We start from the raw sequence: 23,172 nt of genomic DNA, 5'->3' as shown, positions 1-23,172 counted from the left end.
AAGTATCTCTCAGGTTGAAGGACTCATCACGGGCATCCTCACAGGCTGGCGTATGCTAGCAGTCTCATACACTGAATACAATGGGTAACCTACATATATAAGAACCCTGGAATGACACTAGAGCATGATGACACATCGTGGCTCATTGAAATGAAAAGAGGATGACCTCAAGAGTGCAAGAGTGTCATCCTCTGCTGCAGTATTCATGCTCACCATTTACACAGTCATCATGTCCCTTCAATACATATTTGAAACATACATATTCAACACATATCTGCACTTAATATAGTTATTAACTGAAACGTAAAGCCATAAATGTTATGTGCTATAAGGCGACAGCGTAAAGATTGTCCGTGGTCTTCACGAGGCCTCCTCTGACTCGTGTTACTGTGAACTCCGTTTTTTCTGTCTTTAAAAAGAACCAATCAGATGTTTGAACATTCCTTTGAGGAAAGATTTTAATGCCTGTGGAAATGTGGCCTTTTGTCTTCTCTCTGAGTGGAAGGTCAGAAGTTTAATACTTTGAATAATGAGTTTTACCTTGAAGTTCTTAAAACATTCAAAGGAAGAGGAATCACAATGGGGCTGCTTCAGCCCGAGACGTACAAGAACTTCTGCCATAGAAAATGAATGCAGGCACCAATACACATACACTCAACAACCCTGCGTTACAATAATGAGATGCTTTCTGTTGAGCCCAAAGATAACGTAAATTCAGAAACAATCACACTGTACAGAGAGGAAAGTAAGGGCAGTCCACCACGGCTAATCTAATTTCATTTCAAAAGGTAGTTTGAGAGCAAAACTGAGCATTTCACCTCCAGAAACCATTTCTATCCATATTACCCCCCCATTTTACTTTTATTGCTGCAGATTGGTCTGACAATAGCTTTCCTCCTACGCATATAGGCATCCGCAGTTCTTATCAAATACAGGCTATACCTGAGTAGCAGATGACAATAAAGTCCTGGGCGCTTGCTGCTTCATTTTAACGTTGGTCATTAAGACCTGTGTGTGCACGTGTGTGTGTGTGTGTGTGTGTGTGTGTGTGTGTGTGTGTGTGTGTGTGTGCGTGTGCGTGCGTGTGTGTGTGCGTGCGTGTGTGCGCGTGCGTGTGCGTGCCATCTTCCAGTAATGATACAGGCTTGGACTATAAGGAAAAGACACGTAGTGACCCAGAAGAGCACATTGGGATATGAATCTGTGCATTAAAGTTACTGCTTTCAGACACTTTTGCTCATCAATATTAGACTCTAACTGTTGCATTTATAAAATAAAAATGAAATGGAGTCTGCGGTGGATCTTTTTTCAGTTTTTGAGGGTCAAGTTTAATAAGGACACAGCCAAAAGAAAGAGTAATTATCAACCATGCCACGTTCGTGACCATTTTTATAAAACAAACAAACATAATTCTGTAGAGGTCAAACTTGAAAGAATCCTACTTTTTTGCAAAACTACCAATATATGACATATTTCAGTCTTTGGTTAAGGGCTTAGAGTTAACGTTTTGCTGTAAGCTCTTAAATAATCAAGCAGAGATGCGTGTTTTCGACTACATTCCCATAATGAGAGAATAATCTGTTTTACAGTGCAATGAAATGAAGTGAAACTGACAACTGGGGAGAACAGTGTGAGAGAAGAAAATGAAATGTATATTTATATATTGTATATTCAAAGGCCACAGCCTACAGGGTCATTTCAGTTTTTACTCCGTAAAATCTCAAGTTTAATTAGAGTAAGTGCACTTGGTACAATCAATGAGACGCAAAAGATGGAGCTCTTCAAATTTCTGCACAAGGTCTCTTTTCCAAACCCACTTCTTGGATGCAGCTCTGTTTTAATTCTGCAGGGCCCCGAGGCAGTCGCGGCTGCTCTGGCAGGTTGTAAGATTCTGAAAGAGATGGCACGCCTGGAATCGGAGGCTGAGTCTGCACGCAGCATGAAAGAGGCCAAGTATGAGCAGTTTGCCCTCGGTGAGTATGTAAACCGTTTGATGACAGGAGCTGAGAGTGGTGGTCATAAAAAACCAAAAGGCCAAGCACACCTCCACATACCTCAAACCAACATCACCTAGGCCTGCCACAAACAAATCCCACTGGAAGGGAGTAAAAAATGAATCTGAAACTAGGAATTCTTCAAACATAGCAGAAGGGCTTGGCTGACTCTGTGTGCTGACTGTTCTTATCGTATCAGATCTGTTCGGAGAGTGTTACTCCAACAACGAAGACAGAGCCTATGCGTTGCTGGTGAGGAGAACCAACTGCTGGAGCAAAACTACAGTCCTCAATTTGGCAACTGAAGCCGATGCCAAATCTTTCTTTGCACATGATGGAGTTCAGGTAATGGAGACATGCATGTATATGCTCATTTGGCTTCCATTTAACAGTTGTTTTTTTTTTTTTAAGATGCTGCAAACATGGAACGGAAATGTTTTAAACTGATGAAAAAGAAAATCTGATATTTGGCTGCCTTATGTAAGAGGGACACGACGCGTGAATGATCTATCATTACAGACTTCATTTAGTGCTCAGTTTCCCCTGACCATTCCTCCAAGATACGTCCTTGTCATTAGAGAGTCATCGCTGAGACTTAATTGGTATTCAGTGTCAGTAGGAAAAGTTAACACTCGCTGAATAATGGCTTTCATTTAAAACACACAGTTGGAATAATAAAGTCCTCCTCAATGAAAATCTGATAATTATGATTCCGGGCATGAGTATTATTTCAAGAGAACGTGGATTTCACGGCTCTGTTACTGAAGAGCGCCGAGCACATGACTAAGCATCAGGTGTTGCTTTTTGTAAGTGGCCTCAGCTCAAGCTGCAGTCAGCAGCTGTGAGTCAGGAAATGCTTCAGATGTCACATGGAATTGTTTGCAGAGGGGAGGATGCATAGTTTTTTTCTTTGTGTGTTTCCTAAGATTACACTGTTCCAAATCTGTAAGGTGGAAATGTTGAAAAGAACTATGGTGCCCCCTTATGGTGTACCTCCTGCATGCGCTCATGTTCTGTAGTGTGGCCCAGGTTGTGAAAATAAATACCAAAACAGACAACTCTCACTGCAGGCTCTCCTCACCAAAATCTGGTGGGGTGCCATGACAACAGACACAGCCATCTCCAAACTCGTGGTTTCTTTCTTCTGTCCAGCACTCATCTGGACCAACCTCATCAAGTTCAGGTGATGAATTTGAAACTAACCCACCTAATGTGCTGAACGTGTTTTTGCTGCATGTATTGACCCTCCCTTGTGGCTCGTAGTGAGGAGGAGCTGGACAATCGTAATGGCAACCAGCAGTTTGTGGAGCTGGACAGTCTGGACACAGAAAAGGCCCTACTGCTAACGGATGATGATGATGACCCATTGTGAGTCGGCCAGAGACACTATTAGTTATATTTATCCCTCATTAGTAGGCAGAAACTAAGTTAGTACAGTAAACAAGATCATGGCTTTCATCCTGTCTACATTTACATTTTTGATTCTGGAGTGAACAATAAACAGCAGCGTGCCTTTGCCCCGCCAAGCTGCTCTCCCCGCTTCACTGATTTTCATGTTATTTTTCAACTCAGCTTTATTGGTTTCATTGGGAATTTGTTTTGCAGTCAAGTGAAACGCAGGCAAAAAAAAAAAAACACGCATACTCCTGACATGTAAGATGTGCTAAAATGAATTAGAAGAACAACTGGGGTCCACAGAGTTCATCATGGGCTGTGAATGTTCTGCACTTGTTTCTTTGCAGGGACTCTTCACCTGGAGGAGCAGCCACTCAGAGCTGCGCCTCCGTGTGGTGGCGCTTCTTTCTGCGCCGCTGGCGTCGCTTCTGGAGTGCTCCCGTCACCGTTTTCCTCGGCAATGTCATCATGTACTTTGCCTTCCTCTGCCTCTTCACCTACGTGCTCCTTCTAGACTTCCGCCCCCCGCCTCCCTCTGGGCCCGGAGCTCCAGAGATAATGCTCTACTTCTGGGTCTTCACCTTGGTGCTGGAGGAACTTCGGCAGGTGACGGTCAAAGAATCCAATCTCATTGTTTTTTAAGATTGTAGTGAGTTCTTCCATTCTCATTTTGTGACATGTTAGGAGTACTCACTTATCCATCCAGGCAGTGTCACTGTGTCTGTTGTGAGGGGAGCAGCATTTTGATCAGATGTGCCGCAGTGGTCACTCCTGAGAAGTCAGACGTATCTGAGTGATAATGTGATTCACCAGAGCGAAATCATTTTCTCTGGGGTTTTAAAGGATTCATGAGCCTCTCACCTCTCTCCATCACTCCGTCTGTGTGAACCCAGTCGGACAGGCATGATTCCTTATTGCACTGATCCCGTTGAGCCTTTCTCCCTCAGGCACAAAAGCCTCATATAAGACAGGCCTTCACTGTTCCCTCTGCATGCTGTTTCAGTGTGCAGCTCAAACAGTCCTCCAGATGAGAAGAGCTACGGCAGAGGTTTCCAAAAAAAGAAGCTCGGCGCTGCAGGCAGCTCTGGCACGCCGCCAAGCCCAGCGGGGCTTCTTCACTACCTACATACCTGCAGTCATGTGCAGAAGTTAGGACCCCTTCTTTTAATCTTTTGTTGTTGTGTAGGCAAATACAAAGTTAGATGAACAACAACATAAAACCTTTTCACTTGGCAGTTGTTCAGCAAAAATCAAAAAGAAAAAGATGTCACATGGGATATACTACGTATACCTTTTTCTTCCATGATATTTAAGAAGTTGCAGCCAGGTGGTACTAACTGCTGCCTCTTGAGGCATTGATCATCAGCATTGATCCACTTCAGACCCTGTTACAACCAAAAACTTAATAATGGCCAATAACGTAATAATTTTGGCCATTTCAAATGTAATAAGGCCAATAGTGTAATAATGTGCCAATAATGTAATAAAACTTTTGAGCCAATAACGTAATAACTTTTTGCCGATAATGTAATAAGTCATTACATTATTGGCTGGTTATTACGTTATTGGCCTGGTATTAAAAGATTATTACAAAATTATTACATTATCGGCAAAAAGTTATTACATTATTGACTCAAAAGTTTTATTACATTATTGGCACATTATTACACTATTGGCGTTATTACATTTGAAATGGCCAAAATTATTACATTATTGGCAGTTATTACGTTATTGGCCGTTATTACGTTTTTGGTTGTAACAGACCCCAATAGAAGCAGATGTTTTGCCAGTTTGCTGGTCCAGAGCATTTGGTTGTGTATTAACACAGTAGAAAGGTCATAATCAATGGTCTTAGAGAAGTAAATGTTGCTGCACAAAAATCTGGAAAAACTAAACAAAGCAAAACTATACACCATCTGCTATCTATTTGGAGCACAACATCCTCAAGTATGAAAGATTATTTACAAGAGGAAAGTCCTCCCAGGAGTGAACATCCCAGCAAATTTGCTTCAACGTCAGACTGTACAACACTGTACAACACAAAAAAAGCCCAAGAGCTACTTGTCAGGCTCGGCAGGTCTAACTGAGCATGTTAAATGTTCAAGTCTGTGACAGCACAATTAGAAGACTGAACAAGTATGGATTGTTTGGAAGGACTGCCTGGAGAAAGCCTCTCCTGTAAAAGAACAAGCATGACTGAGATTCTCAGAAACCTGGTCTGACCAAACCACAACATTTCTGGAACAATGTCTCATGGGCAGTGGGGACCAAAGTGGAAATGTTTGGCATAAATGTCCATGGCCCACAGGCTTCCAGGGCAAATACCTCATGCCCACAGTCAAGCGCCACAGCGGACGAGCGATGATTCGGGATTGTTTTTGCAGCCACAAGGCCCGGGTACCTTTCACTTTTAGAGTCAAACATGAAATCCTGTGTGAATCCAAATATCCTGGAGGTAAATGAGGTCATCACAGCTAAAACCTGGTCAAGATCAAGTCATGCAACGGTATTATGATGTGAAGCAAATCTACAGCAGCAATTATACAAGAAGGAAGATTTTGGAAAAGCTTTGTCAAAGGAAAGACATTAACAGGATTCTTAATAGGACTAGCAGTTAATATCCCTAAATATGTCAGCACAATAACTCCTAGCGCACATGTCGGTGGGGTGGAATTTAAGAGAACTCTGCTTAAGCAGGTGACAAACTGAACTGAATCAAAGTTGTAAATAAGAATGGGTCAAAATATCTCCACAACCATGTAAGAACCAATAAAGCCACACAGAAATGAATAATGGCACGGTTAACAAAGTTATTTGATGTAGTTCATCATCTCAGACTGAGACTAAGCTCCACTACATTCAGCTGGTTTTTATTTGGATGTGTTTGTACATTAAAAAAGGGGGGGTAATGTTTGCGTGTGACTCTACATGCCTACAATATCTGTAGAAACATTAAGCTGTCACATTGGTATTTATAGCGTGGCAGTCAAGGCTGACACACCAGTCTGTCACTTCGGGACGTGTCATAAGACCCTGGTCTTGTTGCCAAGGCAACAGCAGCATCAACAGACCTAGCTCCTGCTCCTCGTGCACTTACAGCTGCCCCATTCAAACCACGAGAGACGACACAGGCCCAACCTCTCAGAGTAAGAAGCATTTCTAACAAGCTTCAGATGTTTCTAAAGCAGTGAGGTGTGTATCTGCCGTCGCCGCTGAAAAGGGCTTCAGAGTGTGACCTGGATGTGCAGATTCAGGAAAGGACAACTATTATTTTGCAATGAACCACTTTTCCTTTTCTTTTTTAAGAAATTCATACAAATAAGCAGAGGTGTCAAGTAATGAAATACAAATACTTCGTTACCTTACTTAAGTAGAAATTTTGGTTATCTATACTTCACTGGAGTAATTGTTTTTCAGACGACTTTTTACTTTTACTCCTTACATTTTCACGCAATTATCTGTACTTTTTACTCCTTACATTTTAAAAACAGCCTCGTTACTCTATTTCATTTCAGCCTTTAAAAAAAAACTATCCAGTTAAATTGCTCCATCCAGATTGAGTGAATTTGGTTGTGGTTGGATGAGAAGTATAAACATAATACCATTCCGACACCCTATTGGTTTGTACACGTCTGCTCTCTGAAACACATGTTAATGCTCAATAGTACACATATATGGTTCTTTAATATATTTGCATTATACTAAGATCCATTCATTCTCAATGGCTTTTGTCCTTAATGGCTTTTTCCCCCTTACATTACTTTTACTTTTATACTTTAAGTAGTTTTGAAACCAGTACTTTTATACTTTTACTTGAGTAAAAAACTTGAGTTGATACTTCAACTTCTACAGGAGTATTTTTAAACTCTAGTATCTATACTTCTACCTGAGTAATGAATGTGAATACTTTTGACACCTCTGCAAATAAGAACATCACATTAACACTTTAACTATTTTTTACGACTCAGAGCTTCTTCACAGATGAAGAGATAAGCATCTTAAAGAAGTTTAAACTGTACTTGGAGGACAACTGGAACAAGTGCGACATGGTGGCCATCTTGCTCTTTGTTGTCGGGGTATCTTGCAGGTAATTCTAACTTAAAGACACTGACAAAACAAAAAGTACAACGTGTAACTGAATTGTGGAGGCTGCCCAGTGCATTTGCTGCTATAATGGTGCAAGATAAAGCGTTCAAATAGATGCGTAAGCAAGGGAAGGATTTCATTACTGAAAGTTCAGAAATATTTCTTTTATTTTCCAGGATGGCAAGTGGTACTTATGAGGCGGGACGGACGGTCCTGGCCATAGATTTCATGGTATTTACTCTGCGTCTGATACACATCTTTGCCATTCATAAACAACTGGGGCCCAAGATCATCATCGTGGAGAGAATGGTGACCACAACAAACTATTACTGCCTAAACATGTGGCTGGAGATGCTGTGGAAACGTATCAAAGAGTACAAAAATGTCTCCTTATGTTTATTGCAGATGAAGGACGTTTTCTTCTTCCTCTTTTTCCTGAGTGTGTGGATGATTGCGTATGGAGTTGCCACCCAGGCTCTTCTTCACCCCAATGACCCCAGAATTGACTGGGTGTTTCGCAGGGCGTTGTATCGCCCCTATCTGCACATTTTTGGGCAGATCCCCTTGGAGGAAATCGATGGTATGCTGCAGTGAATACAGAATACACCCTATTCAGCGATGCATAAAAGGTCTTTATCTAACATATTGTTTATTATGATGTAAAATGATAATACTTTCATCATGCAGAACATGAGGGTTAGCTTTCTGTTGATTTGCATTTCCTGAACTTCGTCTCCTTGTATTGTTTGCTCTGTGCGATGAAACAGAAGCATAGTTGCCAACATACAGGACTGTCTCAGAAAATTAGAATATTCTGATAAAGTTCTTTATTTTCTGTAATGCAATTAAAAACACAAAAATGTCATACATTCTGGATTCATTACAAATCAACTGAAATATTGCAAGCCTTTCCTTATTTTAATATGGCTGATTATGGCTTACAGTTTAATATTAAGATTCCCAGAATATTCAAATTTTTTGAGATAGGATATTTGAGTTTTCTTAGGCTGTAAACCATGATCAACAATATTAAAATAATAAAAGGCTTGCAATATTTCAGTTGATTTGTAATGAATCCAGAATGTATGACATTTTTGCATTACAGAAAATAAGGAACTTTATCACAATATTCTAATTTTCTGAGACAGTCCTGTAACCTACATATTCTGTCATTAAATGGACCACAGCTGCGTGGATGCCGAAGATGAACTGCACAAATGACAGAGATGAAATCATCCTGGGCCTGCTGCCGCCGTGTCCCAACGTTTACGCCAACTGGCTGGTCATCCTGTTGCTGGTCATCTTCCTCCTCGTCACCAACGTCCTTCTGCTCAACCTCCTCATTGCCATGTTCAGGTAAGGCAGAAGCCGACAGTCAAAGAAGCTCCTCTGATCTTTATCTGATTGATGAAATTAGTCAAGATAGTTGCCTCTTCGTGAATTATAAAATCAGAAAAAGGAAAAAAAAATACTTACCAGTGTCTACACACTTTTCAGACAAAACACATCGTCTCCCCTTCTTGCAGCTACACCTTCCAGGTCGTGCAGGGTAACACTGACATCTTCTGGAAGTTCCAGAGATATAACTTGATCGTGGAATACCACAGCCGGCCGGCTCTGGCCCCACCTTTTATCATCATCAGCCACCTTTCTCAGGTCCTCCTCTGCATGATCAAACGGCCCGAGTCCAAGCAGGAGCATCTCGGTATGAAGGTTCTTCAAGCGTGCCTCCTTTAGAGACTTTAACACCCCGACAAAACCTTTCCATCAATGCAAAATCTCCCGGTAGATAAACTGGTTTTCACTCTGCCTCTTAATTGGTGTGTTTGTGTGTTTCTTGGCAGAGAGGGAGATGCCTGCGGGACTAGACCAGAGGCTGATAACATGGGAAACAGTGCAGAAAGAGAACTACCTGGCAAAACTGGAGCGCCAGCACTGGGAGAGCAGCGAGGAGAGACTCAAGAGCACCTCCTCAAAGTACTGACTTTATGATGTGAAAAAGAAAGAAAAACTACGCTCCCATGTAGTCAGATCATTGTTATATACAGTCTCAATGCCACAAAAAGATGAAATGCTGTGTGAAATGTAAAAAAAAAAAAAAAAAAACAGAATGTGATCACTTGGCAATCTCATTAAGACGCACTTAAAAAGAGAAATGTTTTACCATTTCACGCTTGTTTTTTACATTTTTAGCCAAATTGACAAAAAGCTGGAAAAACTAAGTGGTCCATTAAAGAAAAAAGAAACAGCTAGAGGAACTTCTTGGAACTAATTAGTCATGAAAATGACCTGCTGCCAATTAACCTGAGTAAAATGAATAAATAAAGTCTCTCAGAAGGTAAGATGGGCAGAGGTTCAGAAAAAACCCTCTCACCGGTGCAGAACTAGTGAAGCAAAACATTTTCTCTCAGAATTTAATTTTAAAGACTTTGAATATCTCATGCCTCACGGCAAGAAGGTTCCTGGTTCGACTCCCAGGCTCAGGGAAGTCTTTCTGTTTGGAGTTTGCATGTTCTCCTCGTGATTCCCCCCTTAGTCCAAATCATGCATGTTAGATTAATTCTAAACTGCCTGTAGGTCTTAGTGTGAGCGCGCATGTTTGTCTGTCTGTATATGTGGCCCTGTGATAGACTGGTGACCTGTCCAGGGTGTAACCCCTCCCATCTCGCCTGTAATGAGCTGGGATAGACTCAAGCATCCCGTGTGACCCTGGACATAAAACACAGACATGGATGGATGAATATCCCGTCATTTACAGAACACAATTAAACAAAAAAAATTCAGAAAAGATAAGGCTGAAATTCAAAATTGCATTTTTGAGTCTTTGACCTTTTGGCTCATCAAGTGCCACTAAATTTAAAAATAATAATAAAATAATTGAATTCTGTTTTGCATTATGCACAGCATCCAAACATTTTTTTAGAATTATGATTGTAGTATTTTTTTGCAAACAGTACATGACCTGTCTAGTAACACCAAGCCACGTCTTTGTTTTCCAGCTTTTTAATGAGAAAAAACAGATTATTTTAGAAGTGAATGCTGTTTTAACTGGTGGTTTGTGATTAAGGGTTCAGAGCTTGCTGAGGATTATTGGTGGATATAAGGACCAGGAGAAACGACTGGCATCCATGGAATCCCAGGTAGACCAGGAAAAGAGACCTGATTATATCTTCAATTACTTTTTTTTTGTTTTACCTTTGTAACTACACACACAAAACAAACACAAAAATGACAAAACTCTAAACCCGTTCTGGTTTGGTCCCTAGATCAGATATTGTGGCGAGGTTCTGTCCTGGATGGCGGAGTGTTTCGCTCAGAGCACACTGAACTGCGGGAGAGACGCTCCGAGAGCCCCAGGTGAGCTAAAAGTCAGAACAGGAAAGACCAAGAACAGCTTACTCTGTAACAGAAACAGTAAAACACGTGTCCACACACAGTAGCTGCTTCCTGAACCATCAATTTCATGTTAATCTCGCCTGAAATTTCAGTGTCTCCAACAGGCAGCAAGGCAGGCAGCAGCGCGGACATGTCTCCAATTCAACCAGAGAAGGAAGCCAAAAAAGAAGAGCGAGGCGCTAAAGCTGCTCACCCGGGATTTGGAGCCAACAAAAAGTTTCCCTACATTGACGAATAAATGACAGAATGGTATCTTGTAACATGTTCCTCCTGCCTTCACCCTAACCCTTTTCCTTCTCGCATGCCGGGTCTCCCTTTTCTTTCTGGGGTCAAGGAGGAGGTCATGGTTCATCCGAACAGCTCAGCAGAAGGGCTGGGCCGAGGGAAAGGAACAGCCCTCTATGTAAACGTTTTCAAAAAATATTGTGAAATAACCGAGGGACTCGCCGTGGACTCTGGAGCATTTATTTGTTTCATCACGTTGCTTAGATTCAAAACCATTTTCAAAGTGGATTAATGGCATACAATGTTGGTTTCTTTAGAACAGGACAGTAAATGTTCTACAACAATTACAGGATTCAAGAGCACATCGAGAAGATTTGAACCAGTGATAGCTCACTAGTTTAAGGCAACAACTCACAAAATTAATATGATAAAGGCAATATCGATGGTTTACATAATGAAATTACTATAAATGGCATCACAATGTCAGTGGAAACAAAACTGAGCCAGAGTAAAACATAGTAATAACATCATGTTAAGCATATTGCATTACATTAAAGATTGAGCTATTCATCTAGATTACTCAATGCTGATGTCCAAGTCACATTAGCCAGGAATTTGAATGAAACACATGCTGTAAAATTCTGTCAAAAGCATTTTTCTGTACCCACAATAAAAAATGAGATTATCCACTGTCAATATTTCTTTGCAGATGAAAGAATAGAGGCATGCAAAAACTAATTCTGATAGCATCCATACTCTGTTTGAATTTTGTTCCTCATTACCAGATTTTATAAAAGACACACTGTGGAGTTTTTGTGCAAACCGAGTTAAACCCACAATCAGTAAAATAAAAAACAATAAAAACAAACCCCCCACACGAAAATACGACATGACCAACATACCGCTGCAAATTCCCAATCATATGCACTTCCACTTTCTTAAATCCTCTGAAAAACAACCCCAAACATCATAAGACCTAGATTAAAACAGTGACACCACTGGACGTCATTGTCCTTGACGGATGCTATCAGATTGGTTCGGTTGGAGTTGTGAATCACCTCCTACGGGCGGCGGCTCCTGGAGCACTCTTGAAATTAGTTCTTTAAATTTTCAATGTTGTTGTAACAGTTCACTTTTTTTCTTCAATAAAAATGCCAAACTATGGTCAGAAATTGGCTGTTTTGCCCCACTTCCTCTAATTATCAAATGATTATTATTATTTTCTTTTAAACATACGTTTCGGATGTGACGTCATTACAGTGAGATGAAACTGTTTCCATCCAGTCCAGGGCCGTACCTGAAAGCTCACCAGTTAGCTTTCTTCCCCTTACGGTTTTTCTTCTCATTTTCATTTTCCACCCTCCACAGTTCTTCAGAAAGGACATTACATCACCAACATTCATTTGGATCCTCGTGCTTGCTACAAGATTACAAGATAAGAAGATTCAATTAAACTTGATCTTTGACACATTGCTCAGAGTTGCCTCCCAGTTGTAACACTTTGATTTCCAGCCGTCTGATACAACTAGGTAGAAAGTCTGGCAGTGGTATTCGGTAGCAGGCAGATGAAAAGATGATTTAACTCTGACCTCTTAAAACAATTTGAAGAAACTAGTTTTGCGTAAGCAAATAAATATGATTCAAAATTAGTATAAAGCGTTTTCATAAGGAAGGAAAATTGGACAAAAGCCTATAAATAACTCAGTTCTAACACAAGAGATCTGGACCTTTGACTGATGAATGATCATGGTTAAAGATGCACAAATCGATCGGCTGCCGATTAGAGTCCATTTTCCATTTCGACCAGTGATCAATAACAATACTGCCCGATATGCCGGTTAGACCACTGATCTGAGTTCTGGTCCATAAAGACATTGTATTCATGGAAAAGTAGGGTCAGTAAATTTAACAGCAAGGAAATTAAGAAATTCTTATTTTGTTCAGATCAGTGAACACATCACACTGATGGACTGGCTGTGAAGAATATCATCCACGTTATAAAAACCTTTCAACCAACCGCGTGGAAATAGAGCCATTTGTACGGTATGTGAGGGAAAACAAGCCGGCACTGTTGCCTCACAGCTAGAGGGTTCCTGGTTCCACTCCCGGGCCTGGCCGGAGTCCTTCTGTGTGGGTTTTCTATACGTTTCCCTCTGATGGACTGGCCACTGACGATTATAGTTTTTAGAAAGAACTGGAAACAGAATCAGCAGGTTAGACCTTTATGAAAAATGAAATTCAGAATCCCGCCAAGAAATTAGCGACTGGTGCATCTCTAGTCATGGTGAATCTCTGTCACAAGAGCTACATAAGACGAGGATGCGACTATTAGAGACTTTTTGCCACAAGGCAAAAAGAGGTTAAATGTAATTACAACATCTATTGTCTAATTCACGGCTTAAGACTTGCGATCGTACAGTGTGATTACGAGTAACTGCTTTCTTGACGTAATGCATACATTTGAGCCAAATATACATTTTAACAGTAATATATTAACAGTAGTTCAACGACAAATGGAAACATACCGACAACTGTAGCAAATTGCAATGATTCACTCCAAATAAAATCACATTGTATCTTTGAATAAAAATGTATCAGGCACTTATTATTTGCTGCTCCTGCAGATATATATATATGCATCAGTTTGTCTCACAAGTGAGAGAAATGTCCCTAAATCTGTTAAAACAGATTAAAAACATATTATTAATAACATTGCAGTTTTTTTTAAACAATGTCAATTATTGTCAATTTTGTGATGTCAATTTTTCTTCTTCCGGTATCCATTATTTCAAATATAACAAGAAAAACTGACATTTTGGAAACAAACATCACCATTGAAAATCTCAGACATGAGTTTGACTTTACTCCCTTGAAACGGATGATTCGGGCCCTCTGGGTTGAACCGCTGGTCCTTCACGGTGAATCATGCTGTCAAAACGTGGCGTCACCTCACAGCGGATAAGTAAATTATCATCTTTAAGATAATTTCTCTGATTGAGCTGAGATAGGTGCATAAAGGTGACATAACCAAATCCTTTGGGGTTGCGGGGAATGACAGGCTTTTGGAAGGCTTGGAGATCCGGCTTCGTCTCCATCACCTCCATGTGATGCTGGCCGTCCGGCCCCTGGTCCAGTATGGCGAGCCGTATGGTCCCCTGAAACGGCCAAGTGAGATGGCCGTCAAAATCTCCTTGCATGGTGTGGACGAAGAGGGAGATGTAGTTGGAGCAGCGAGGGGCGTTGGGGGTCTGCAGGTGTAAACGCAGACACAGCTTGTAGCCGGGGCGGCCCGTGTAGAAGCCGGGGCTGTGCTCCACCACCGGCTGGCCCGCCTCTTGGTTCCGCAAGTGAGCGGAGAAACCTTTGAGTCGCCAGATAAAGAGGCCGTGGGACTGCTGGGTCTCCAGCTCCTTCACCGTCTCCTCCAGCATCGACACCCTACGCCTGAGCTCTGCAAGCTGACCCGCCTGGGAGAGAGAGTGGACAATAGTTTCAAATGGCACAAGTTTAAAAAAAAAACAACAAAAAAACATGTCTAATTGTGTCAATAAAAACAGGCTGCATAGAAAAGATGCAGGCACAGTTTCTGTTCTATGGAAAAAATGTTTTGTGGTGTAGAAGGACATGTCATGTTCATCTAAAGACATCTTACAAACTGTAGGCCTGTGTTGAAAAAAATCGATTTCCCAATTCTAAATCAATTCTCATATTAATTCCTAAAAATCGATTCATATGTCTAAAGATCGATTTTTTATAATTTTTTTATTTATTTATTTTTATTTATTTATTTATTTATTTATTTATGTTTTGTTTTTTTTCATCATTACATTACAACTTTTGGTTATTTTTTTTGTTTATCTCCAAAAAAGGATTGTTTTGTTGGACACGAGAATAACTGGTGCCATGTTTTTGCCTTTAAATATGTTTAAAGGTATGAAAACATTAAAGTGTTAGGTTATAATTGCATAAATTGTCTATATTTCATTACTTTATATACTGTCTTGGGGTTACATTAGCAAAATATGCTAAAAACCAAATGCTCAAAAATTAAAAATCAAAATAGACCAAAAATGGAACAAATAAAAACGGAATCTGGGAAAAAATAAAACCGATTTCATCCGTCTCTGTTTCCTCCCTGGATCTGTTTGGTAATTCTGCCACACACAATGTTTCTGAAAGCAGTTCTATCAGCATTCTGGGAGCTGATTGGTCCTTACAGCATCATTAACTGCCAATACTTGCTGTTTAATCTCAATATAATACTAGTAGTAATATTTTGCATAACTACAGTCATATAATTCATGCAACAGATCAAAAAACAATTTTAATAACACTAACCCAAATCAATATCGGAATCAAATCGAATCAAATCTTGATAATCGTTTCTGAATCTTAAGAATTGAATCTTGACATTTGAATCGATCCCCAGCCCTACGTTTGATGATGATGTTTGAACACCCTGGCATGGAGAGTACGTCAGAGTCGATGGCTGCAAGGTGCCCAGGTCCTGTGGTTGTAAAACAAGTCCTAATTATCCTCCTTCCACTGCCACGTTTGAAAGTGGATAGGAGGTGTTTCCGCTGAAATGCCATGTCGGGTCTTCACCAAGCATGGTGCTGAGCATTAAGGTCAAACAACTCTGCTTCAGTCCCAGGGGTCATGTGGTTTGTTCGGATGCAGGTTTGCTACAACATTACTTTAAGACAAAATATCTTTTTTCATGGCAACCTTTCCAAGCAAACCATACTTGTTCAGTCTTTTTTTGTAATTGGGCTGTCATAGCATTTAACATTTAACAAGCTCCATCAGGCCTGGAGGCTCTGGTGTGTACGGTATTTCTGAGCATTGCACAGTCTGAACTTGCTGGGATGTAAAGTCCTGGGAATATTAGCAACTGTCTTCTACATCAGTGTACAATATTGAACTCCAAAATGTTTTGTTTTTAACTATGTACAGCAACAATAAAAAGAAGTCTAAACTAGCTTACGCCGTTGCACACCTGAATTGACCAGTGAACATCCCAAAAGTCTGCTTTTGTAGAGGTCTGGAGATTTAATAATGAGAGCAGCACCTGGCTACAACGTTCCCTCTGGAACTCTAGGGAAACAGTCTGTGTGTGTGTGTGTTTGGTGGGGGTTTACTTCAAATTACTCATGTGATCATTTCTTTTTGGTTGCATTTTTGTTTAATAAGTAATGACAGTGAAAATAGTCACACGTTATTTAACTGGGGCTCCATTTGCCTTATAAGACTCACTATGATAAAGATCATTGGGTTATGTTTTTGCACAAACAAGATTAAAAAAGGTGCTGCAAACTTTTGCATGTGCCTGTATGCGCAGGGCTATAAATGCAAGACTCAAATGGATTTAAGATATGGATATATTTTCTAACTAAAGGAAAATTATATCTGTCTTTTTCAACAGTCATCATTTATACTTATACAAAAAGCCATCATGAAACTTGTTAAAGTGACAATTTGTGAGCATAAATCTGCACTGGCAGATCTTGAATAGCTGCTGTAGTCATGAGATGTTAACTCCCATCGTCCATTGGTCATCTGAACTATTGGACCTTTTTTTCAAAAGAAAACATAGTTAAGAGTGTCCCAAGACAGTACAGTAACATTTGTGATGAGAATGAGATGAGTAAGCGGCACGTGATCTTGTGTACGAAAATAAAATTACAGGAATGGCTCACAGAGTTTACTAAACTAAGACACTGAAAGGAAAAAAAAAAAAAAGATGCATTCCAACTGAAGAGTTTGAAACTTTTAAAAACACAAAGCACCACAGCAGCAAAATGTGTGAGCTAAAGGACATCTGCAATCGCTAAATTGATTAAAAGTTAACTAAAATTGAATTAATTAAAAAGGAACAACACGACATGACTCCAGTTCAGAAAATATGTCCTCGTCTACTTGAATCAATGTCCAATGCAGTAAATGTGTATCTTTTCTTAACTTATATGCACTAAATAATAAGTGATTTAATAAATAGAAAATTTAGATAAATGCATGTGAGTGACACGCACCTGAGTCTCTTTCAAAATGATGAGTTCACGCAGCTGGTGGTCCTGCTTCACCAGCCGTCCGTCCATCTCTCTGAGCCTCTGCATCTCCTCGGAGGGCTGACATGAGGCGGCGGCGGCGCTGCAGCTCGCAGGTCCTCTGGGCCCGCTGCAGCCCGACGCCGACGCTGCGGCTGCTTGATCGTCAGAGGAAATAGAAGGTCCTTGCGTCCACAGGGGTTTGGGGGTGGTGCCATTGATACTGAGGCCGCGCAGAAACTCAGCCATGTAGCGCATGTGCATCTGGGTGAACTCCTGCATGTGCTGGGCCAGGTTGTGCCGCAGCATCTGGAGAAAACAAGTCATTTCAAACATCTGGTGGAGGTGTAAATGTGTGAAAGTCATTTAAGTTGTGTAACAAACACATTGTCCCGAATGTTCATTCTGCATTGCATATAAGCACATTACCTACCCTTTCCTTGCATCCAAAGATACTAAAAGTACAGGCTATCGGTGCTTTCGGGCAGTCTGTATCACAGTGAGATTCCATCTGGGGAGAAAAATAGAGCAACTTAGCTTAAGTCATACCAACTTGTAAAAATAACGTTTTTTTTTTTTTACCCGACCGTTCCGGCCCAGACCGAACCGCTAAGTGGAAACAGGGCTTTAGGCGATTTGTGGGTCTGACCCCTACACCTAAAATTGGTGACTATGAACAGGACTGTACAAACATGTTTGAATAGACAGCCTTTGCACCGGATCTCTGTGGTATTTTGACCAAAGCATGTCACAGATATTTAATTAACATCAGGAAATTACAAAAAAAGACATCACAACACGCCTTGTTTAAAGAACCAGTCAAATGTACAATGTGTTGTGACTAGACATGGAGTAGTTCCCTTTTACGTTAAGAGAAGAGGCTGTTTTCGAAAAAACTGCACATACAATGAAGTATGCACTCTGTACTGGTGAGGTGGTATACCACTGTAAAAGTGTCTACGTTATGGCACTTGATCGTCGTCACCGTGTTAAGGCTGAGGTATGGTTCTGCGTCACACCGACGCAGAGCACACGCCGCAGCCGTGACGCCGTGCTGAACCCTTCTGACTTCTCCGTCTCTCCATTTGGTCGCGGTGCAGTACCCCCCGCGGCCACTAGTTAGCGATCTTTTTCTGAATGGTTTATCCGACTTTTTCCGGTCACAGTAAATCAAAGAAATAAGGACAACTATTGTGCAAAAAACAAAAACAAAAAAAATCACACATAAACGAAGAAAAGAGCCCTGGAAGTTCACTACTGATTCAAACCGGAAACCGGAAATGCTTCGCTTTCAAACGAACCAATCACAGCCCTCTCGGTCTGCGAGTGGACAGCGTCTCCTCGACGCGTAGTTACAATTTCCGGGAGGTGCACGTCAGTGACGGCGCAGGTGACGGCGTGTCCTCTGCGTCGATCCAAACCACACGCCGTAGGCACGAAGTCATTTTGACGCAGAAGCATAACTGAGCCTTTATGCGTTAGTGGAACACTGCATTATGGGATTTTGTGGGGGAGACAGGCCGGTCAGTTACACAGTGGAAATATTCGTGGAAGAAGTGCACCACTCAGTTATTTCTCACAAACTGCAGATTGTGCTCGTGCTTGACTTTCCTACATTTGATCAAACTCACACTAATCTCGTAGTGTGCGGTTTCAAAAACTGTCAAATTCTTGTCGAGAAGTTGTTCTTAACATTTCATTTTCAAGGCAGACGTGGTGGCACTCACCTGGTCTCTGATGAGGTCCATCTCACAGTACTGGCACTTGATACTGGCAAAAGGACAGCGCTGCTCATGCAGCTACGGAAGAAACCAACATGAGATAAGAAGACAAACCCTCACAGATATACTTTATAGCTGCAACTGAGTTAGATAACAGTACCTCCCTCTCCTCAAAAACAAAGTACTCCACACAGTCTGGACATGACATTGGTCTCCTAAGGCACTCGGCAGTCGTGTGCTCCTCCAGGACGCTCTTTCTCACCGGCTGCTGGCACTGCGGACACGGCACGGTGGCAAACTGACACTGTGCCAAATGATTCTGGAGGGAAAGCAATCAATCGAAACAGTAAAGTTATTCTTATGGCAGACCAGGAAATAATGTGCTTATTTATTTTACACATCAGGAAAAAAAAAAAAAACTGTTTCTTCATACCCAATACATCTTTCAAGCAAAAATCTAATCTAATCAAATTAGGACAGCGAGAAATCATTGTGCAATAGTCCTAGAGGTCCATTTGGTCCGATTGCAGCTGAAATTATCCATCCACCACATTTTGGACTGAGTAATCCAACTACACATGCACCTGGTTCAACCTCCAATTTTTTAAAGATTATAAACAAAGAAGGTGCACAGACTTCTGTAACAACCTATGAACTGATTGCATGTCCATGTATGGGAAGCGTCAGCGTAGCTGGTCCTAAATGTAGTATGAATAGATTTGTGTGTGAATTGGCAGCGTCCTGGTTGGCTTATGGCTTACTTGTTACTAGCTTTCATTTACAAGTAATCCTATCGAGATTTTTTTTTTTTTTATTGGATTTCACACACCACCTTAGTTTTACAAGTTACTGAGGACTGCATTGTTAGTAGCTCATGGTCAATAAACAAATGATGAATCAAGCATAAACAATTGTGATTGGATAGGTCTCCTAAGTTTTTATGGTCTATTCAGATTACTTGAAAGATGAAATGGTATGATTATAGTTTAAAAAGTCCTTTAGATTTTGCAACAAAGCGTCATTTAAAACACTGCTTCCATGTTCTTGAATGAGGTGAATTAAAAGAATAAATAAAACAATTCTAACCTCTAAATGTCGAAGTTCCATCTTATCGGTGCAGCCTGAATTTGGACAACGAACAGTCAATGATAAAATCTCCCTTTTGGCAAAGTTATCAGGGAACAAATGGTCCTCTGACAGAACTTCGTTGTCCACAGGACACCGCTGTCCTGTATCGCTGTTTTGGAAAAAGAAAGAATATTTAATTAGGCTGTACTTAAAGATGAGAAGTTTCCAGAAAGTGATTTATATTTGAGTCAAAAAGTGCTAAAATCATGTTTTTGATTTAAAATGTAATATCAGCTCTGTTCCCAATGAGAACTAAAGATCCTACAAGAAAATACCATGAATTTGGTGAAAGAAAGAAAGAAAGACAGAAATAAGGAAAGAAAAAAGGAAAGAAAGAAAGAATTAATTTCCCTTTGGGAAATAAAAAACTATTTTGAATTGAACTGAACCCGAGTGAGGGTTATCCAGAGAAAGCAGTACAATAACATACCGAATGGACTTCTCAATACAGCTCTTGCAGAAACGGTGACCACAGCGTGTTTGAATGGCATTCCTTAAAGCCATGAGGCAGATAGGGCACTCATATTTACTTTCTAGGGGTGGGTCAAACTCCACATCGTAGCCCTGAAGAGGCGCAGCAGCTTGAAGACTGGAGGAGCTGCTCATGAAGGTGGCAGAACCCTCTGAGGGGCTAAGAAGGGACTCCCGTTCCTTTTCCAGCATGGCCAAGGCACAATTGGACAGCTCTCCACCAACAGCTCCTTCATAGCTGTCCTCCTCCAAACTCCTCTCTTTGCTTTCAAAACAAGCCATCTGTAGAAGGTGACTAGCAAATGCTGAAAGTGGCAAAAACAAGGATATTTTACATAATTAATTCACTCGAAATTAACCTTAGTAGTGACTTCCAATAATAGTAAAAAAAAAAGAAAGAAAGGTGCCATCAGAAAAGGTCTAACAATGTGGTTTAGGCTATGTTGTTCCAAAACAGCATTTCAAACTGAAAACTTTCCACTGTTTGAGCTCTGCATTGGAAAACATCTCCATCTACATTACACCATAGCAAACATATAACACAGGCCCATCTATGCTCAACAGCTTTGGGCAAGTGAGCCTGAAAATAACCTTTGATTCAGATTTTCTTCTAAAAGCTCATAAAGGTTTCCCCTTTAGCACATTTACTGTAGGTACTTGCAGTGTCATTAAATATGGACTTGTTTTCTGGTTGGTCAGCAGTGCTCCCTTTTCCATTTCCATGTTGTTGTTGGCGTCGTTGCTAAGGCAGTCTGAGTATAATCTTCCTGTGATGGTCACATGATAAAGACTTGGTGTGTCAAGGAAGGATACGTACGGATCCAAAAGACCAAACCATGAAGCAAATCGGCGCAACTGTCTTTTTCTTTCTTTACAGTAAATGCTTATGGTTTTCCCTGCAAGGCTGCATTTACAAACCAAAAAAGGGTCTACGGTGGATCAAAATTTCACCAATTATGAGAGTTGAAATAGCAGAAATACTGTGAATGACAGCTGAAGCTATGACAAAATTTCAATGATTTAAAATTAAGGCATTCTAGTGTGAACAGATCGTCAAGAAGGTCCTAAATTTTGATAATCGTGTGGTATCGCAGCAACCAAAAAACAATAATAATAATTTTTAAAACAACAATGACTCTTTATATGAACAGGCTACAATTCATACAAAAAAATAGCATTCTCCTTGTTTCATTCCACTTTATAAACTACCCTTTTAACTTCCTCCCAACAACGGACCATCTATTTAACTTCCTCTCTCATTTTAAAGAGCCTCAACAGCAAAGTACTTACATGCTGTCACTTAATTTTTCAATGTTAGTTAATGTTTAATGTCACTGTTTATTTCTGAGAAGATTCCCCTTTTGGGGCTATATCAAACAGACTGCCTTTAGTGAACAGTCAGCCCAAATAAAATGTTCAAATAACCAATACATCACATGCATCGCCTTTAAACTGTCAGACCGCACTGTAAATATAAATACATTCAAAATTCCAACAGACAAAGGTGACATCTGCACTTCTACCAAAAAACTGCTCAAAACTACATTTTTTTCCTTCATAACTTAAAAACCTGCCTAGTTATCCGAAATGTTTCCAAAAATAGAATTTCAATGTGAATAAAAATAAAAACTCCCATTCTATTCCAGAGAAAAGTAGATGTCATGCCTTGAGGTTTCTGTTTTGTTTTTGTTTTAAGAAATAAAAAAAACAAAACAATTGCAGTAGTTATAGTTTTGAATAAGATATGTAAAGCCTAACCGTTCAACTGAATTAAAGAGTTCGGATCTTAAATGTTTCATACCTGGAAACCCAAATAATAAAAATACAATTGTAGTACAAACAATATTCATTTGTCAACCATATTCAGCTGTTTATATAGTCATTTCTCAATTAACAGTTTTGTAATAAACTACATGTATACATTTGGGGACATCCATTTCATAATAATAATTTAAAAAAAGGTCTATAGTTTGGTATCTGAATAAACCTCAGTGACACACGTGTCAAAAGGCTATCATGGCTATTTTGCAAACTGTCCCAGGCTACAATAGGAAAATCAAGGTTTTCATTACATTAATTCAGAGATATGCACTCCTTAATTGTAATACTTTGTCAAACCGACTTTGTTTTTAAGTTGTGTCCTTCATTCTAGTCATATAAATCCTTGCTGTATTCTCACGTGTCACGTGTCGACTTTGCTATCAAATGTGTTCCAACTACACTTGTGTTTTTGCTGATTTCACACAGTTCATTATTTTTTAATTAATTTTGCAATTTTATTTGAGCAGAGACCCTGACAGCAGAGCTAGTTTGGAAGGGGTTAATACTTAAAACAAAAGGCGTGTAAATTACATCATACTACTAACGTTACAACGTAGGAAGTTGGTATTTCCCTTAATAGTTCTCACGAGGGATGTGTTTTTTATGCCACTTAATTGGTATTTCTACGAAATGTCTGATATAAATGCAGATATTTATTGCATCGTCTGCTCACCACAATGTTATTCTGAAGGCGGAACTGCAACTTGAAATGTGACTGCAGCAAAACGCACCAAACAGAGAGATACTGACCCAAACAGCGCGGGGGAGAGAGGGATCCTGACCGACGGGAGCATCCGCGGGTATAGTGAGCGGGTCCGATCAAAGCTGTCCTTATTCTGAGACTTTCTTCAGCCTTTCCTTCAGACGTTTCCAACTTTTCGATTCGGT

The 23,172-nt window shown here is 40.3% G+C and overlaps 2 protein-coding genes across 3 annotated transcripts in view; one reads left to right on the top strand and one right to left on the bottom strand.

Annotated features, from left to right (window-relative positions):
- Nucleotides 1-11,960, top strand: part of trpm5 (transient receptor potential cation channel, subfamily M, member 5) — a 24,858-nt gene extending 12,898 nt beyond the window's left edge. The window contains exons 13-26 of one of the 2 annotated variants that reach the window (XM_061739008.1): nt 1,850-1,973; nt 2,194-2,339; nt 3,065-3,177; nt 3,258-3,362; nt 3,737-3,995; nt 7,358-7,476; nt 7,652-7,784; nt 7,881-8,055; nt 8,663-8,831; nt 9,002-9,180; nt 9,320-9,452; nt 10,543-10,615; nt 10,742-10,832; nt 10,976-11,960. In XM_061739008.1, the coding sequence (XP_061594992.1) occupies nt 1,850-1,973; nt 2,194-2,339; nt 3,065-3,177; nt 3,258-3,362; nt 3,737-3,995; nt 7,358-7,476; nt 7,652-7,784; nt 7,881-8,055; nt 8,663-8,831; nt 9,002-9,180; nt 9,320-9,452; nt 10,543-10,615; nt 10,742-10,832; nt 10,976-11,109 (1,953 nt within the window). In that variant the 3' untranslated portion in view covers nt 11,110-11,960. Of the gene's footprint in view, nt 1-1,849; nt 1,974-2,193; nt 2,340-3,064; nt 3,178-3,257; nt 3,363-3,736; nt 3,996-7,357; nt 7,477-7,651; nt 7,785-7,880; nt 8,056-8,662; nt 8,832-9,001; nt 9,181-9,319; nt 9,453-10,542; nt 10,616-10,741; nt 10,833-10,963 lie in introns of both variants that reach the window. The other variant, XM_061739001.1, reaches the window with a different exon arrangement.
- Nucleotides 11,323-23,172, bottom strand: traf6 (TNF receptor-associated factor 6). The gene is made up of 8 exons (XM_061739028.1): nt 23,035-23,172; nt 20,423-20,768; nt 19,951-20,101; nt 19,025-19,183; nt 18,871-18,942; nt 17,577-17,654; nt 17,129-17,452; nt 11,323-14,563 (listed from the first exon to the last, which is right to left on the bottom strand). Exons 2-8 carry the CDS (start codon nt 20,743-20,745, stop codon nt 13,958-13,960), a joined length of 1,713 nt encoding a protein of 570 aa, XP_061595012.1. The 5' UTR covers nt 20,746-20,768; nt 23,035-23,172; the 3' UTR covers nt 11,323-13,957.

This window comes from Cololabis saira, chromosome 2 (genome assembly GCF_033807715.1).
Source record: "Cololabis saira isolate AMF1-May2022 chromosome 2, fColSai1.1, whole genome shotgun sequence".
NCBI lineage: Eukaryota > Metazoa > Chordata > Actinopteri > Beloniformes > Belonidae > Cololabis > Cololabis saira.
Note: the sequence above shows the minus strand (reverse complement) of the source record. Positions and strands in the feature narration are given on the sequence as shown.